The sequence below is a fragment of the Adiantum capillus-veneris genome, chromosome 19, assembly GCF_014529385.1.
Source record: "Adiantum capillus-veneris isolate H3 chromosome 19, ASM1452938v2, whole genome shotgun sequence".
NCBI classification, from domain to species: domain Eukaryota; kingdom Viridiplantae; phylum Streptophyta; class Polypodiopsida; order Polypodiales; family Pteridaceae; genus Adiantum; species Adiantum capillus-veneris.
In genome coordinates, this window is record NC_140949.1 from 70,247,463 (window position 1) to 70,266,165 (window position 18,703).

Genomic DNA, 18,703 nt, shown 5'->3' on the forward strand with positions numbered 1-18,703 from the left:
TGCTAGCTGCAACTTCCTTTTATAGAAATTTTGAGGGCTAGGGTTACTCCTCTAGCCATGGTTGGGTTAGATTTTCAGCACTTTTCTAATTTCTTTTGCTTGGAATTGTCAAGAAGTTGGTGGGGATAGATGAAGAAGAGAGAGAGGAGAGAAGTGGAGGTGATAGGACTTTTCATACTAAGTTAGTGTTAGTAAATTAGTAGAGTTAGTATTTTTATTGATTTACAAATGGAATTGGATATTTACAGTGGGAGTATCCATGTAGGATACAAATATGTCTCCAAGTACTACCAAAAGTCTGGTAAGAATCTGACAAAGCATCAAGAACAGTCTGCACAAGGGAACTGTCAAAAATGACTTCACCTGCAGAAATAAGTTGCTCATTGATATCCTTGACACCAACAATGAAAGTGTCCATGTCATCTTCCTCATGCATAATCTTCGACTCCAGTTCTTTACACAGTAATGCAATTTTTGCCTCTGTTAGCAGAAAGCTAACACAGATACCATTTTTCGAAGTTCTCATTGTAAAACACTTATTATTTTGATAAATCGGGAATATTGTAACTCCTATTTTCTCTGCAATTAATGATCCGGGGCTACAAGCTTCCAGATTGTATCAACTTGTCATTACCCATCTTTGGTAGAACTCCCAGATTATTAGTTTTGACCACCAAAAACCGTGGCTAAGGTATAAAAGCCAATTTTTGTAAGTTATTGTAAAGTTTTTGATAATGAAATACACAGCGTAAGCTAACGATGCTCACTCCTCTCCTTTTCGCACTTCCTACTCCCTCCCTGGTTGTCACATTGCAATCATGTTTGTTGCATTGCAACCGCAAGTAGGAGCTCTACGCATTGACGTAAACACATCATAGTAATTCGTAGTTTTTGACGTCGGTGACCCGCGGCCTAATTTCATCATAACTAGGAATTTACACTTTCAAATCAAAAACTAAGCATAGGCGGGGTATTGGGGCATCATTGCTAAGCATTTAGATGCATTCTGGGTCGAAAACGACTAGATCAAAAATACACTACTGTTAATAATCGCGATTTTGGAACTTGACCTAAAGTGGGGTTTGAGACCATAAGCATGTGTGCTTAGGAATTATAAACGTGTCCTAGAAGTTTTGTTATGTTTGGATGTCATCTGATGTTGTAACGGATGTGATTTGTTTGCCAATGAGTGATTGGATTTTGGTGATTTCAATCACTTGAGTGTAGCTTGAGTTAGATGCGAGTTGTTAGTTTTTTTCCAAGAGATTGACAACCTCTTGTAGCCTCTATGCACTATTCGAGTCAGTTTCGTCCCATGGATTGATAATTTAATCGTCGTTCTCGCTAATACTGCAATAAGACAGGATGGTGAGTTTAGACACGCGTCCCACAGCCGCATTGCGACTTGTATAAAGACTAGCTACAATATCCCAAGCTTGTTTTGTAGATTTCAGTGAAAGAATGTGAGGAGTAATAGTGCGCTTCACAAACAACACAATCAATGCATGAGCCTATGCATCTTTTACATCCCAACGAGCTTGCTCAGTCATTGACAGATTGGATGGGGACAACTATCCTATGTGGTCTTACAGATGCAACATGTCCTTGTGTCAAAGGTGTCTGGAACATTGTGCAAGGCATTGATGCACACCTTGGTTTTGAGGATGTAGGCGATGTTGAGGATGTTGCAGTTTTTGGTGGCAGGGTTACTGCTGCCAGAGTTGTTTTCCCTTCAACAACAAATATCTTGAGCACATCTGTGTTGTTGTCAACCATGGCAAATGTTGTACCTAATGTGAAAACTACCCTAAAAGAGGAGAAACCAAGCGGGAACAACACGTGCTATATAGAACAAACCGTAGAAGACTGTAAGGGACTTGCTATGCAAAAAATGGCACTGACAGAATTTATGCACAAAATGACGAAATAGCCTGCACAATACTACCTGTAGTGGAAACGAAAGCAGAAATTAGCCCAAATCAAAAATCATGAAAGCTCACAAAAATTGGAGAAAGTGAGTAGGCATGTATTGGAGCTGCTAGGAACTAAGCTCGAGAGGACGCAACCTGCTCTCATAGCATTTTTTGGAATTAGGGTTGCAAGAAAACACACACATCTTGGAGAAGATGAAGGAAGCTCAAGACAGAGAATAGAGAGTGTATTACTTAGTGTGCAATGGAAAGATAGATAGCCCTAGAGTGATGGGCATATTTACAATACATGGGGGTAAAAACCTCCTAGTGAGGGAAAAAATGCCTCGGTGGTCCTAAGTGTGTTCACACACGTCACTACCACATGTATATGGTAACACTAGGGACATATCATATGTCAAGGCATGGTTTGTTTTTAAGGAATGGACTTGCATGAGATGTCCCAAAGATGGCAATGACCATGATTCAGGCATCAGATCTCTTTCTTTTTTAGAGACCATTCGTCCTAGGTTATCTACTAGGTCTGGATCTTCTACCACTTTATAAGTTACACCAGTATGGTCCACATATCTATCAGTTAGATAATTCACAGCTAGCTCTTCAATGAACTTCATAGGCAACTTGACAAACAAAGTGATTTTAGGGGTTTTCATATATCTTTGTCCCAAATTGGTTGTCAAATTGGTGCACTAAGGTCATGTTGAAATCCCACATTTTCAGTGGTACTCTATTGGAACTAACTGTCTCAAGTCCTTTCTCGTGTAGATCGGAAGCCATTTTATAGAAACCAAAAGAATTTGAAGTCATATCAGACCTGTAGCCCTCAATGATAGGTTCTGGGAGTTCTATAGGCTCTGCTATGAGTTCTTGATTGATGCTCTCATATAATGATACTCTACTCTTGGTCTCTATCTCTAACCTAGCCCTTGAATTATAAAAGTTATCATATCTTAAAAGCATGAAATAAAAAACAAATTGAGTGTGCACAAACCCAATATTTGACCTATTAATGCTCTCTCTAAAATTGTAACAACACTTTTCAACTTGTCCAAAAAAATTTGTGTCTAAAACTTGTGTGAAGTTTATGTATACTCATAAACAATCAAAAATGTTAAGCCAACCCACTAAATCAGCTCTTCTTTCAAGTTTCAGTTGTCAACTCTTAAATGGTATGTTTCTAGGAAATGTTATATTGGAAACCCTAGCTCTACTTTGTTCCGAAGGTCTTATCTTAGTTGTTCCAAGTGGTCAAGATTGAAAAAATTCAAAACTTTGACCATTTTCTCTCAAAACTACCAAAAAGCTAGTTTCCAACCCCTTGACACAAAAATGGAATTTTGAGGCCTTAAACTTGTAGTATCGAAGTCCGTATGTGGAAACTACAACTGTTTCAGTGGAAACTACAACCATTTCAGTGAAAACTAGCTTTCACTTGCAACACAGAACTGGTTGTAACTTGAGCTCTCTTGGGTATTTTTGGCCCAAACTTAGTCACTTCAATGTATAGGACATGCACAACATGGTCACCAAGTCTTGTCTCTATTTGAACGCCAACGCTGCTTTCTTCTCAAAATTTTAAAATTTTTTTCACTTAAGTTGGGTTCCTCACCTTATGAATAACCTACCCACCAATTTTGGTCCAATTTGGAGTTTCAAAAGGTCCTTCAAAACCTATTTTGGCAGTTTCAGAGTCCTTTTCTATCACTGCTTTGAGCATAACCTATGATTAGAATGTCCAAATTTGATTTTGAAGAGATCAATGAGTTTCTCACACCAAGGCAGAGGAGCACACCAAATTTCACCTATTTCTAACAACCTTCAGACAAAGATCGCATTTTTTTCCTAAGATTAACACAGAGCTATCAGAATGGAGTTTTTCCTGTTTTGTTAGGTTTTCCACTCTTTGTAGATCTTACCCTACCAATTTTGGTCCATTTTTACCTCTTTTGAGTGTTCTAGGTCAATGTTAGCATTTTTTGGCACTTTTGACTCTATTTCTCTCTGAAATCTGTCTTTCACAAGCAAAAACAAAGGCTTTTATATGGATATATGGGTTGGACTGATCATTTTACACATGCAGATTACCTGTTTGCACAAAATTGGTCAAAATTTGGCTTTTTATAAAAAATCGTAATTGGTTCCAAACATTGTAAAATTTCAGAATTTGATTTCTGAAATGAGTATACCAGCACTTCCATTTCTTGGACATACATGGAACATCCAACTCACTCAAAACTCAGACATTATCACCTTTTTTTACAAAAGTTTTAACTCTTTTTATTTGATTTTCACACAAAGTACAGGCTAGCACAAATCTCAAGCAAAATGCGATAAAATCTTATATAGAGATGCATCTACTTACCCTACTCTTAAAACAAGAGAAAACAACTCCCAAAACAACAACTTGCTATAAAAACTCTAAATTTTGCGGTTTTTGAGCCTAGTGTAAACTTCATTGCTATAACAGCTTCAAAGCTATGCACCAATTCATAAACCTATTCTCAACACTTTACTATATCTTTCAACTACCCTTATAGTGAGGAACTCACCACTAAAAACACAAAGACAAGGATGCATCTATCTCCACTTCTATCCTACTCTATCTAGCTAGTCTATCTAAGGTAACTCTGCTGGTTTTTGTATGTGTTCACACTAGTTTGGGTACTCGTTCCCTAGCAACTACGCCAATGTTTGTGGGGTCTTTTTATAACATCTTTCACATTTCACAAAGAGATGGTCCGAAAGCTAAAATGTCAATCCTAAGAAACAAGTGATTCGACTATGGCATGGAGGCACGCCAAGAGGTTGTCAATCTCTTGTTTGAGCACAAAACACTCTGTAGAAACAATCTATGAACTCTCTAACTGTAAAAAACCTGATTTTTACTTCTCTAATCCAATCACACATTCACATGCAAAACTAATAGTAAACCAACTTGGTAGGCACAATTCTTACTAAGTCAAAAACACTTTTGGACAAGCAAATCTAAAATTTGTGCACTAGAAAAAAAATGTAATTTTCTATAGAAACAAAAATTTAGGTCATCAAACCTAATGCTGGCCACACCTAATAGATGCTCCTAGCGCTGCAAAATCTAATGAATTGACAAAATCTTAAAACAACGCTTGAATAGTGAGGTATGTCACTTGAAGATTGTGGGAGTTGACACTCGGATCTCATAACGTAGATATCGATGTGAAGAGATTCTTGAGGCTAACGCATTGATACTCTTGGCTTCTCGATATGGTAGTCATGCAGAGTAGATAAAAAATGGATGAAATCTAGATAGCAAGAGGGTGCTCATGACGTACAGAGAAAACCCTATTGCTTAATCATACTTAAGATTTAACCTCCTCAAATACCTTACAAAATGTAAAAAGGCTACTTCTACTCCAAATAATGAGTAAGTTGAACTAGCAAAATGTAAAAAGGCTACTTCTACTCCAAATAATGAGTAAGTTGAACTAGCAAAATGTCTATCTATTGATACAAATTGGAAGCTCATAGCCTCAAATCTCGCATTAACAAAAAAGTGAGACAAAATCTAATGGTTTTTGGCGGAAAAATTACATTCAACTTTGTGTTACAAAGGCTCACAAGCCTCGTAAGCATCTTCTTTTCTAAAGCAAGCATTTGTTGTTGGAATCTTCCAATAGTTAGTTGTGGACGGGCAGCCATAGGCCTTTATCCTAACATTATATTGTGGTTTTGGTGTCAAAGCTTTATTGTTTGTGTGTTGCATCCCATCACCAACCAATTATGTAGATTTTGGCATGGTTTACAATTGACTATAAGGCATTATTTGATGTGTTTGCCTCGGCCACGACATGTGAAGAAAAGGAAAAGGGTAGTCCTCCTAGTAAAGAATTTTTCATTGATCACGTGCCACCACCGGTGCCAATTGGCAAGCCCACAACTTAAAACAAGTTGCTCCTCCTCTAGATAGTTATGTAACAGTATTAATACATGACCTCAACGGAGTGCTATTGGGACATTATAGGGCAAGTAAAGAAATTCCATGGCATATATAGAGGCTGACAGAGGTGCCCTATAATCATGACCAACGGGTTTTTGTTATAGGAGACCATGGGCATATTTCTTGAAAGTCCCATCCCAAGATTTTCACTACACATGCCCACTTAATTCCAAGGTTTCCCAAGTAGTCTAGCCTTCTTAAGGTGACAAAGACTCATGTCTAGCCAGCTTGAGTCCAAGCTTGCATGTTGGAACCACTTAACCCAGCATCCCTCCTGGGTGAAAATTGTCAAGAGTGCAACTCTCTTTGCCCATTGACACTTTTCTCATTGAAACTCTATGATTTCTATGTTTGAGGATGCTCATGTTGTTAATTGGCCCATGCACAAAAGAGGCTAATATGCTTGGGGTGGCCATTGGCAAATATGTAAACATAGCACGAGAGTTCAAGAGAAGGGGTTATTTATCCCCGTTTTTTATACATTTTTAAGTACCAAAGGGTACAATCAAAGGGAGCATACATAGATTGAGCTAGAAAAGGGAGTGCTATATTCATAAAAATTCTGGTTTTTTAATTAGTCCTTGAACCCACGTGATATGGAGGGTTTACACACAGTGAACCCCGAGCTAATATGGGCCAATGAAAGGATTGGCCATATGCTTCACCCTCATCACATGGCAGCTCACACTCCCCGTAAGCAACTGCCATGGCATCTTTGTTCCTCAGCTCAAAGCTTCCATGCTGTCAGCATCCTCTTGCATGCCAGAAGCAGCACAAAGATTACTCATACAAGCATAGGCCAGAGCAGACTTGTCATCGGTTTGCATGGCATGATTGAAGGCCAAGCTTCCAGACTCAACATTCCCCCCTTTTCGTGAAGCACTCAATAAAGCAAACCATGCTTTGGAACTATCAGATGGCATCTTCTTGAGTACTGCAATAGCCCTTTCAAAGTTTCCTGCACTGCCAAGAAGATCCACTATGCAAGTGTAATGCTCTACACTTGGGCTAATGCCATGCTTTGCAGTCATAGCATAAAAATACATCAATCCCTTTTCGACGGCTCCGACATTCCTACAAACTTTCAAAATGCAAGTAAAAGTCACTGTGTCGGGAGAAAGTCCCTCACCTATCATTTGTTCAAAGAGGTTTAGTGCATCCTCATTATGCCCATGTTCACAATATCCTGCAATTAAAGCAGTCCAGCAGACCTCATCCCGAGTCGGAAGCTCATCGAACACTAACCTCGCCCTTCCAAGAGCACCACATTTGGCATACATGTCCACTAAAGCATTCCCAAGAAGGCTGAATGCTCCTAATAACCCTACTCTTACAATCTCTTCATGCACTTCTTTGCCCTTCTCAACTGCTCCTATACTTCCACAGGCTTTCAAAACTAGTAGAAAGGTGTCTGTATCAGGACAAAGGCCTTCACTCCTCATTATATGTTCAAAACATTCGAGTGCTTCCTCCCCACGCCCATGCTCACAGAATCCTGCGATTAGTGCATTCCAGGCCCCTAAATCCTTATACGCCAGCTTGTCAAACAATCGTCGAGCCTTTGCAAATGTCTTCCTAGCATCCTCTTGCATCCCAGCAGCTGCATAAATGTTACCCATACAGACATAAGCAGCAACAGAATTTTCATTCAACTCTACTGCATGCACAAAAGCCAGCTTTCCAAGCTCCACATTTCTCCATTTTCGACAAGCATTCAATAAGGCAAACCACATTGGAAGACGATCGGAAATCGCTACCTTCCCTATCACAGACATCACGCTCGCAAACTGACCAGCGTGACCGAAAATTTCGACCAGGCACGTGTGATGCTCTAGTGTCGGGATGATGTCATAGCTTGTGGTCATAGTCTCAAAGTATATATGGGCCTCATCCACCAAATGAAGGTATTTACATGCTTCAAGCACAGCTATATATGTGAGCCCACTCGGTTCTTCGCCTTCATCTCTCATTTTCTGGAACAGACTAAGCACAACCTCATGCTTCCCAGCTTGAATATATCCTGCAAAAAGCATATTCCAAGATATTACATCACGACTTGAGAGCTTATCAAACACCTCTTGTGCGTAGAATAATTCACCACATTTGACATACATATCAACAACTGCATTGCCAAGCCCACCATTTGTACTTACAAACCCCTGCTCCCAAATTCTTGCGTGTATTCTTTTACCTTTCTCAGTTGCTCCTAAGCTGCCACAGGCTTTCAAAATACAAGAAAATGTCACTGCATTAGGGCAGAAGCCCTCAGTTTCCATCTGTTCAAAGAAGCTGAGGGCTGCTTCACCATGATGAAGCTGGGCATATCCAGCAACTAATGCAGTCCAAGAGACAACATCACGAAGCGGAAACTCCTGAAAGACTTCCCGTGCCTTTTCAAGAGCACCATATTTGGCATACATGTCCACCAATGCACTTCCTAGAACATTATTGTCCTTCAAGTGCCCTAGTCGAACAATCTCAGCATGTATCTTACCGCCCACCTCAGCATTGCCACAAGCTTTCAAAAGGGAAAGGAAAGTTACTGTATCAGGAGCTACTCTCTCAATTTGCATTTGTTCAAAACAGACTAGTGCTTGCTCACTATGGCCATTTTGGGCATAGCCTGCGATAAGCGCATTCCAGGAAACTGCAGTGTGAACTGATTGCTCATCCATCACTTGTTCTGCTTTGGGAAGATCCCCGCATTTCACATACATATCCACGAGCGCATTACTAAGCAAATTAGACCTTTCAAATCCCTCCTTGATGATCTCAGCATGGATTTCCTGGCCTTTATCGGCTGCACCTAGGCTTGCGCATGCCTTGAGTGAACAAGAAAAGGTTGATTCGCCTGGAGGGACACCTTCACACTTCATCTGTTTGAAATGATTGAGTACTCTCTCACCTTGCCCATGTTGGCGATTACCTGTACAAAGAGCACCCCAAGCGACTTCATCACGGATTGAAAGCTCATCAAAGACTTGCTGTGCCCTTGACAATTCACCGCATTTGGCGTACATATCTACCAATGCAGTGCCAAGCACAGTATCTGTTCTGTGCATGCCTGTTTTATGTATCAAATCATATACTTTTGTGGTCTTGTCCAAAGCTCCTGCATGGCTACAGGCTTTGAGAATGCAAGCCAAAGTCACTGCATTGGGCAAGTGGCCATCGCGTGTCATCATGTTCAGACATTCGAAAGCCAAATCAGCACAATCTTGATGGGCATATCCTGCAATCAGTGCATTCCATGAAACAATATCTCGCGTTGAAAGCTGGTCAAATGCTTGTTGGGCCTTTGCGAGAGCACCGCATTTGGAATACATATCCACTAATGCCGTTCCAAGGACACTATCTTTGTAAAGCCAACCCTTTTTCATTATTTCACAATGAACCTGCTTGCCCATCTCAGCAGCTCCACTGCAAGCACAGGCCTTTAAGATGCTAGCATAGGTCATCGCATCCAAGAAAAGGCCTTGACATTTCAAAAGTTCAAAACAGCTGAGTGCTTTCTCACCGTGTCCATGTTCAGCATATCCTGACATTAGTGCATTCCATGTAACTATGTCATGAGAAGGAAGCTCATCAAATACATGTTGCGCCTTTGGAAGTTCGCCACATTTGGCATACATACTCACCAAAGTGCTACCAATGAAAACATTCATGTCAAGCAGCCCATCTTTTAGAGCATTGGCATGAACAATGTAACCTGTGTGGATGTCCTTTTGTTTGGCACAAACTTTCAGAACAGCAACAACATCAGTGCATGACACCATTGCATGAAATTTCACTCTAGTCCATACGAGGAAAGGGGAAATTTGGTAGTGGTGGTTGTGTGTGTAATTTTGGTTTGGTTGGGCCGTAATGTTTTGCTACTCCACAGTTGTGAAGTCTTCCTGACAATGCATATACCATACCACACATATAGAGACAAGGAGACATCACTTCCTGTTATGTCATGTTGTGATCAAGTTGAGTGTAAAGAATACGGACAAAAAGAGAAACATCGCTACATTGCATCTGGCTGGTCATCCAAATTTCTGGCCCTGGTTATCAACTAGAATGTTGATGTCTTTCTTGAACAGGAACATTGCACTTGTGTGGGATGAATATTTATTACTACTTAATGTAAGTCTTGGCAATCGTTGGCACGTTTGGCATCGACATCAACTTCTGTTATGGCAGGTGTAGTCAATGATTTTGCTTCGGGTTATAGCTAACAATTGGGCACCTCCCCAGTCTTGGAGCTATCAAAATATCACTTTTTGTTTTGTGGCAGTCATGAGAGATGCAGCTTTCCTTCAAGTAGTCTCAAGCTAGAGTACCTTAACACGTAGTTTCCAAGTGATCCGAGAGAGAGAGAGAGAGAGAGAGAGAGAGAGAGAGAGAGAGAGAGAGAGAGAGAGAGAGAGAGAGAGAGAGACTACTATTGTCAAAGGCCTGCTAGTCCAAGGCTTCAATTAAGCACATTCAGCAGCTTGTGCCCCATAAACATGTACAAGGATTGGGAAGAATTGAGCAATTGTAGGCACAATCGTTGCCAGAGCCATTCGTGGGTGTGTGCAACCATTATGCTCTTTGTTTGCGCATGAGCATGTGAGCATACTCTGTGAAAGCATCTATCTGGATGCATACATGATCACAAAATGCCCATGTCCTCGACGCTCCTTGAGCAGTTTCTAATTCATGATACAATCATATCTTCAGCTACAATGATCTTGGGCCATATGTCTAGATGATGATGATACTCACATATGACCAATGAAAGAGCAAAGACAATCTCAACTTGTCAAGTGCAGAAGCTGATAAAATGATGGAGTTGCCTGAGGGAGAAGGTGCCATATTTGGCATCTCTAAATTCAACCACAAAGGCCATTGTACACATTGTTGATGAAAGATTGTGGCTAACGACAGAAATCTTGGCAAGAAATCGCCAAATGAGTGATACAGGACACGAGCAATTGCATTTAGAACACTTCAATGCATAAAACCTTGCAGCAGCACCTTTCCATGGTACGGCATACATGCGACTCACGAAGAAGACCCTGCTAAAGAAGATGCAAGACAAATCCCAGCCACTCTGCTTGCACTTTCTGTGAGTAGGGGCAAACATAGACTCCCCACAGCCGACGTCCATACTGCCCGTTTTCTGCGCGTCAAGCAACCAGTTGCACTGCCGTACTCCGCAGACATACATATACATGCAGGGCGTTGCTGTTGAGAAAGGCATTCAGCGGACATGTTCATTACCGTCTGCAAGAGAGCTATGTAGCCTATAAGCCTTGCTTTTCACAGTATTATTATTATGAATATAGTGCTAGGATTTTAACTTGGTGATTGACATCAAGCATCTACCATTGAAATAAACAAGGACAAAGTGCATTGGCAAATTTTTAAAAATTTGCATATATGATGATTGGTTACCTTTGTAGCTGTCTAAAGTGCATTGGCAATTGGTTACCTTTGTAGCTGTTTGTAAAATGGTCCAATTTCACGGCTTTCTCTACAATTGTTTGAGTAGTGAGACCAAGACATTGCTCTTTGTCGTGCGTGTTTTGATAGATTATAATGCACAATTGGTTATTTGCTTAGTTGGTTGTGATTGTTAACGCATCGGCTTTTGTTGTGGAACACGAGCAGATGAGTAAAAGCAATTGATAGGCAACAACAATAGCTCAGCTTGGGACTTGATGAGCATTGGGAAGAAGCAAGTTGTGTCCCATAGAGCTGACTATACAACAAAGGGCTACTAAAGGGGGGTAATTGAATTGAGCAAGGGGTTGCAACTTAATCATTCTTCTTAAACCCTACTCTTTGAACTACTTTGGTAGTTGTTTGTAGATTGTCATTCAACACGGTAATATCAACCATTTAATATCTAGACAGGGGATCCATCTTACTCTAAATCAAGCGTTGTCAGCATTTCCTTTTTTCTCGTAGAATGAGAGAGAGAGAGAGAGAGAGAGAGAGAGAGAGATTTTAATGTCTATGTGGGGCCGAAATCGACCCATGAGACAAATCAAGTATACATGTGTGTATGTCTTCCATCTATCGAAAAAGACAAAACAATCGAATTGGTACAAAATAAAGAGAAAACCTTGGTGTATGATGGGATCTCGTGTGTGTGTGTGTGTGTGTGGGTGTGTGGGTGGCATGGGGGGGGGGGGGGGGAGGGGGGGGGGGATGGAGCTTTAGTAGTAGGGATGTGTGAATGTTGAAATGCTCTAGGTAGTACAAACATGCTACTGCATCAAGTTAGCTAGCTCCATCCTGTGTTAATAAGGGGGTGTAGAATGTGGTACATCGGAGGATCGGGAGCAAGGGCTCCTCGGATGAACGCAGTTGGGAGATCCATCATCTAGGCTCATCTCTCCTCAGCAACTTGACATTCTCGTATTTGGATCTCCTCGATAAGTCGTGGTGGAGTTGTGGGACTCGGCATCTAGTAACATGAGGACGTCGTCTGGCTCGCCGGCTCATCTCAACCTACTAGAGAGTCACTCTCCTCGGTGGATCTGGGAGTGGAGGAGTTGTGGTCCTCTAGAAAAAAATTATAAGATGTGATTATATCCCCCCCACTTGTGTCTTAAAATGTGGCTGCATAAGTGTATCTCTATGCCTCTATATCTCTAGCAGGTAGCACCCCAACTGTCTCTAATCTCCGGAGTGCATGATCTCGCAGAAGGTAGGTTGCCCACTAAATAATGAATTGTATCTGCCTATAATATTATCATAAGATCCACATTTGCAAACAAAATGTTAAGTATGAAGCCTGATTTACCCCTTGTAATTTTCTATATTAAAAACGCACATTTGTAAGGCCCTCGTTAGGAGGAGAAGCCATCATGTGTGAAGAAAAATCACTTGCCAAAAACCAAAATTATCACGAGCAGTCTCGAGCAAAGCTCCAGACTGGCTTCGTCAGAATATTATGGCCGGACGATGATCAAAAAGTGATCGAAAAACAGCCGATCGTTTGGCCGATTGGCCGGTAGTCAATGGCTAGTGGCCGGTGGTCGAAAGTCAATGGCCGGTGGCCAATGGCTGATTTCAAAGGCCGACTTGTCTTCTCAAGGGCGGCCACACATGGGTGGATTGGAGAGTTCATTTGGACTTGTTTACACAAGGGCGGCTATACACAACTGTCTCTCATGAGAGAGGGCAGCCCTTTTGGCCTATAAAAGGAGGCCATTTCTACACACATTTTGGAGTGTGAAGTTGATGCAACAAGGAGGGTGTGAGGTGGTGGGAGTGACGCAAGGCGAGAGAGAATCAAGGGTATAATCCCTTTGTAACCTACTTCTTGTTTAAAGTACTGAAGCCATTAAGTGACTGCTTTTTCGTGGATGTAGCCCACATTGGGTGAACCACGTATATCGTGTGCTCTCTCTCTCTCACTCATGTGCAAAAATTTCTCTCTCTCCATTAAGTAAGCTACTCAAATATCTATTTAGCTACGTCTTATTTCCTAACAATTGGTATCAAAGCAAGGTTCACTCGTAGCTAAAGTATCTAAAGGAAATGATTCCTTGAGTTGAGTGGGAGTAATGGCCGAGCAAGAGAAGCTCAAGATCGAGAAGTTCAAGAACTACCAACACTGGAAGATGCAGATTGAAGACTATCTCTACCAGAAGGACATTTATTTTTCACTAGGCTATCTTGCGAAGAAGCCCGCAACAATGCCAGATGAAGCATGGATTGTCCTTGACCGAAAGGCATTGGGAACAATCCGGTTAAGCTTGGCGTCAATGGTGGCCTTCAATGTTTCGGAGATGAAGACCATGGAGGACTTCAGGAAGTCACTTGATGGCCTCTACAAGAAACCATCGGCATCCAATAAGGTATTTCTCATGAAGCGCTTGTTCAATCTAAAGATGGCAGAGAACGGTTTAGTTGCAGAACACATAAATGATTTTAACGCCAACATAAGTCAACTTCAATCGGTGAAAATAAATTTTGATGATGAATTACGAGCTCTCCCTATATCGTCTCTACCGAATAGTTGGGACAGCATTATGATGGTTGTAAGTAACTCTATCTTTGGCACAAATACTCTTAAGTTTGACGATGTTGTGGGTGTTCTCCTGAACAAGGAAATGTGAAGGAGAAGCACAGGAGAATCATCAAGTGTTGCACTATCAGTGGAAACAAGAGGAAGGCCTAAGAAGAGGTTCAAAAACCATAAGGGGCATGATCGCTCAAGGCGGAGAAAATCACGCACAAAGTCAGTTCTTAAATGTTGGAACTGCGGCAAGAAGGGTCACATCAAGAAAGATTGATGGTCCAAGAAGAAGAAGGAGTCGGAGTCTCAAGACAACAAGCCAACATCGAAGGCCAATGTGGTAGGTAAAGTAGAGCAAGATGCTCTGATTCTCTCATTAGACAATGTGTCTAATTCTTGGATAGTAGATCTGGGGCTTCATTCCATGCGACACCAGCAACATTTCCAAGATTACACCAAAGGTAATTTTGGGTATGTATACTTGGGAGATGATGAAGCTTGTGAAATTGTTGGCAAAGGTACAGCTTGTGTCAAAACTGCTAACAAAAAATGAATGGAAGCTTAAACTGCTAACAAAAATGAATGGAAGCTTAAAGATGTTAAGCATGTTCCTTCTCTTTGCAAGAATTTGATCTCTACAGGACAATTGGACGATGAAGGTCACAACATTGCATTCGGGAAAAAACGGTGGAAGATCTCAAAGGGATCTTTGGTGGTTTCCAAAGGAGAAAAGGTTGGTACACTTTACGTTTGTACTGTCATCTCGCAATCTTCAGCTTGTGCAACAACTACAAAAGTCGACAGTGCGGTGTGGCACTATCAGCTTGGGCATATGAGTGTCAAAGGAATGCAAATCCTTCAAACAAAGAAGCTTCTACCAGGTTTGAAAGAAGTAGACTTAGAGTTCTGTGAAGATTGTGTTTATGGTAAACAAAAGAGGTTAAAATTTCAAAAATTGGAAAATGAAAGAAAAAATTAAAAACTTGAGTTGGTTCATTCTGATGTTTGGGGTCACGCAAGTACACCATCACTTGGTGGCTCAGTGTACTATGTAACATTCATAGATGATGCAACTAGGAAAACATGGGTTTATGTAATGAAGAATAAATCCGATGTGTTTTCCATATTTCAAAGCTAGAAATCCTTTGTGGAGAATGAAACAGGTACCAAGGTTAAATGCCGACAATGGAGGTGAATATTGCAGCCAAGCTTTTAAAAGCTTTTGTGCTAGCAATATCATTTGGAGGCAAAAGCCAACCCCAAGGACACCTCAACAAAATGGGATTTTGGAAAGGATGAACATGACAATCATGGAGCGAGCATGAAGCATGTGGCTACATGCAGGCCTACCGCTTGAGCTTTGGGCGGAAGCAGTAAGTACGTCTGTGTACTAAATCAACCAGTGATCCTCAACGGCATTGGATGGGGGAGTTCTAAAGGAGGCATGGACAGGTAAACCGGTGAACTATTCATTGCTTAAAGTGTTTGGGTGCGAGGCTTTCATGCACATAGATAGAAGCCTAAGGTCAAAGCTAGATGCAAAGTCCAAAAAGTGTATCTTCATCGGCTATGGAGAAGGTGGCTTTGGGTATTTCCTATGGAATCTTGAAGATGGTAAAATCTTTAGGAGGGATGTAATTTTTAGCGAACAAAATATGTACAAAGACTACTTGGAAAGAAAAAAAACAAAAGAAACAGGTGATGAGTACGTGGAGCTTGAGGACGGTGAAGACTCGAGGAGTGCAAACGGTGACAATGTACAACAACGTCAACCAAACGAGGAACCTCAACTTATCCTCCGAAGATCTACAAGAGCAAGTAGACCTCCACAAAGGTTTATTTCTTCCTTCAACCATCTCTTGATCTTAGATTCTGGAGAGCCGGAATACGAGGAAGCTATGCAACATGAATCCAAAGAAGAATGAATAAAGAGCATGCAAGTGGAGATGGACTCATTACATCGCAATCAAACATGGGAGTTGGTTGAGTTGCCTAAAGGTAAGCGGCACTTCATAACAAATGGGTGTACAAGCTGAAGGAAGAAGAAGGTGGGAAGAAAAGGTACAACTCTAGGCTTGTGGTAAAAAGGTTTCTCAAAAGAAAGGTATTGTCTTCAATGAAATATTTTCTCATGTTGTAAAAATGAACTCAATTAGGCTTGTCTTAAGCCTTGTGGCTGCTCATGATTTAATCTCAAGCAAATGGATGTAAATACGGTGTTTTCTCACGGTGACTTAGAGGAGGAAATTTACATGCTTCAACCAAAGGGGTATGAAGTAAAAGGTAAGGAGAAAATGGTTTGTAGATTAAAGAAGATCTTGTATGGTTTGAGGCAAGCATCAAGACAGTGGTACTTGAAGTTTGATCGATGGATGTTGGATCATGGATTCACAAGATGAAGCTCAGATCATTGCGTCTACACAAAGAATTTGGGAGATGGGAAGTTCATCATCCTAATGTTCTATGTTGATTGCAAGTGCTAACATGCATGACATCAAAGATCTAAAAGAGGAGCTGTCTAAATCTTTTTCAATGAAATATTTAGGTGCTACAAAGAGGATACTTGGTATGAAGATATCAAGGGACAGAACAAAGAAGACACTAAAGCTATCTCAAGAGGATTACATTAAGAAGGTACTAGAAAGGTTTGCAATGCAAGATGCAAAATCTGTTTCTACACCTTTGGCTACTCACTTTAAACTAACCAAGGATATGTGAGAGGAGATATGCTATATGTATAAAGTTCCATATGCTGCAACGGTAGGTTCTCTAATGTATGCTATGATCTAGACAAAGCTAGATATTGCACATGCAGTGGAGTTGTGAGTAGGTTCATGGATAATCCACGTATAGAGAATTGGCAAGCTATGAAGTGGATACTTAGGTATCTAAAGGGGAAAACCACGAATGCTTTGTATTTTGGAGGCACTGACATTTTCTTACAAGGGTATGATGATGCAGATATGGCAGGTGACAAAGACACTCGAAGAAGCACTATTGGCTACATCTTTACAATTGGAGACACAGCAGTAAGTTGGACTTCAAAGATACAAAAAGTGGTTTCACTTTCTACCACGGAAGCAGAACATGTAGCAATGACGGAGGCAAGCAAAAAGATTATGTGGCTTCATAGATTCTTAGAAGAGCTTGGATTCAAATAAGACAATTGTGTCTTATACAGTGATATCCAAAGCACTATCCATCTTGGAAAGAACTTAGCCTTTCATTCAAGGACAAAGAACATTGAGGTGAGATATCACTTCATATGCACTCTTTTGGAAGAGGGACAGCTAAAGCTAGGAAAGTTGCATACAAGTGAAAATCCTGCAGACATGTTTATAAAGGTGGTCAACAAGGAGAAGTTGAGCTTTTTCTTATCTTAAATCGAAATTCAAGGATAAAAAGCCAGGATGAAAATCAGTCACAAGTTTTGGTTTGGAGATCAGTCTCCAAGTGGGAGATTGTTAAGTATGGAGCCTGATTTACCCCTTGTAATTTTCTATATTAAAAATGCACATTTGTAAGGCCCCCTTATGAGAAGAAGCCATCCTGCATGAAGAAAAATCACTCACCAAAAACCAAAATTTTCAAGCCTAGTCTCGAGAAAAGCTTGCGACTGGCTTCATTGGAATATTATGGTCGGACGGCGGCCAGAAAGTGGCCGACTGTTTGGTTGGTTGGCCGATGGCGATAGTAAATGGCCGGTGGTCGGTGGTCGAAAGTCGATGGTTGGTGGTTTTGGCCGAATTCAATGGCCAATGGCCGATTTCAAAGGCGGACTTTCCTTCTCAAGGACGGACACACATGGGCAAATTGGAGAGTCCATTTGGACTTGTTGACACAAGGGCAGCTATAAGACCTAAGGTAGCTAAACATAGGATCCTCCTCCCTACCGCCCCTTATATAGGCCTAGCTCCTAGCTCTTGCCCTAAGCGGATCCCCAGTCCGCACTGGTCAAGTCCAGGCCCTTGGCCTAGGTCCCTGACCCCCTAGGTTGGGCCTTGCCCCGTAGGACCCTTGTCCTGACATTACTCCCCCCTTAAGGAAGAGTTTTCGTCCTCGAAAACACAAGTAGTAATATCTTCTTGAGAATACTGATGTTTTCTTTATTGACGTCCCATACGTGAGCTAGTTGTCTGTATGACCGATAATTGGTGCAGTGAGGAGGTTCAATGAAACCAAGAGCAACATCTTGGTTTTCAATATTGTTGTCGTTTTGCAACCACTTGGGTTTAAATGGTAACTCCATTTATAACTCACTTGAGTATTGTGAAGGAGTAACCACAACTACGAGTTGTCCAAAGGCATAACCAGTTTTCAGATCTTCTGAAGGTACTGGAATAATGCAAGGAAACCTTGGCGTAACTTTCCATGCAGTTGTGAGCCAGATTTCCTACTCGCCTGAGTATCTTGAAAAGTTCATAGATAGGGAGTGTCCTCTTGTTAGAATTCTGAATAGTTTGGAACAAAGAGAACTACATGTTCATCCCTAATGAATGTTACTTGCCAACATACTTTGTCAGCACACCTGGTAAGTCCTTGACGTATGAAAGTATTGACACAATCTCCAACCCCACCACAACAGGTGTTCAAAGTCGAAAACCGTACTTAAGCAAATTCTAGAATAAAGAGAAAATCATCTATTCAGAAATGCGTTGTGCTAACGTATGCTCTTAGCAGATCCTTTAGCACAAGATTACTCTTTGTAATCTGCCTATCCCCTTGGATAACAGACAATGCTGAGGTTTGTTTTCCTCATGGTTTATAGGCAGTCGTCCCAGATGACTGGTAAAC

At 41.1% G+C, this 18,703-nt stretch overlaps 1 protein-coding gene across 1 annotated transcript; it reads right to left on the reverse strand.

Moving 5' to 3' along the window:
• Positions 1 to 6,629: 6,629 nt before the first annotated feature.
• On the reverse strand, positions 6,630 to 9,683 carry LOC147434208 (pentatricopeptide repeat-containing protein At2g03380, mitochondrial-like). Its single transcript, XM_086489592.1, has one exon. It carries the CDS (start codon positions 9,681 to 9,683, stop codon positions 6,630 to 6,632), a length of 3,054 nt encoding a protein of 1,017 aa, XP_086345718.1.
• Positions 9,684 to 18,703: the final 9,020 nt, after the last annotated feature.

What these genes read in the sequence shown, in the direction of transcription:
- LOC147434208 (XM_086489592.1), bottom strand. Translation starts at nt 9,683, where the DNA reads ATGGTGTCATGCACTGATGTTGTTGCTGTTCTGAAAGTTTGTGCCAAA.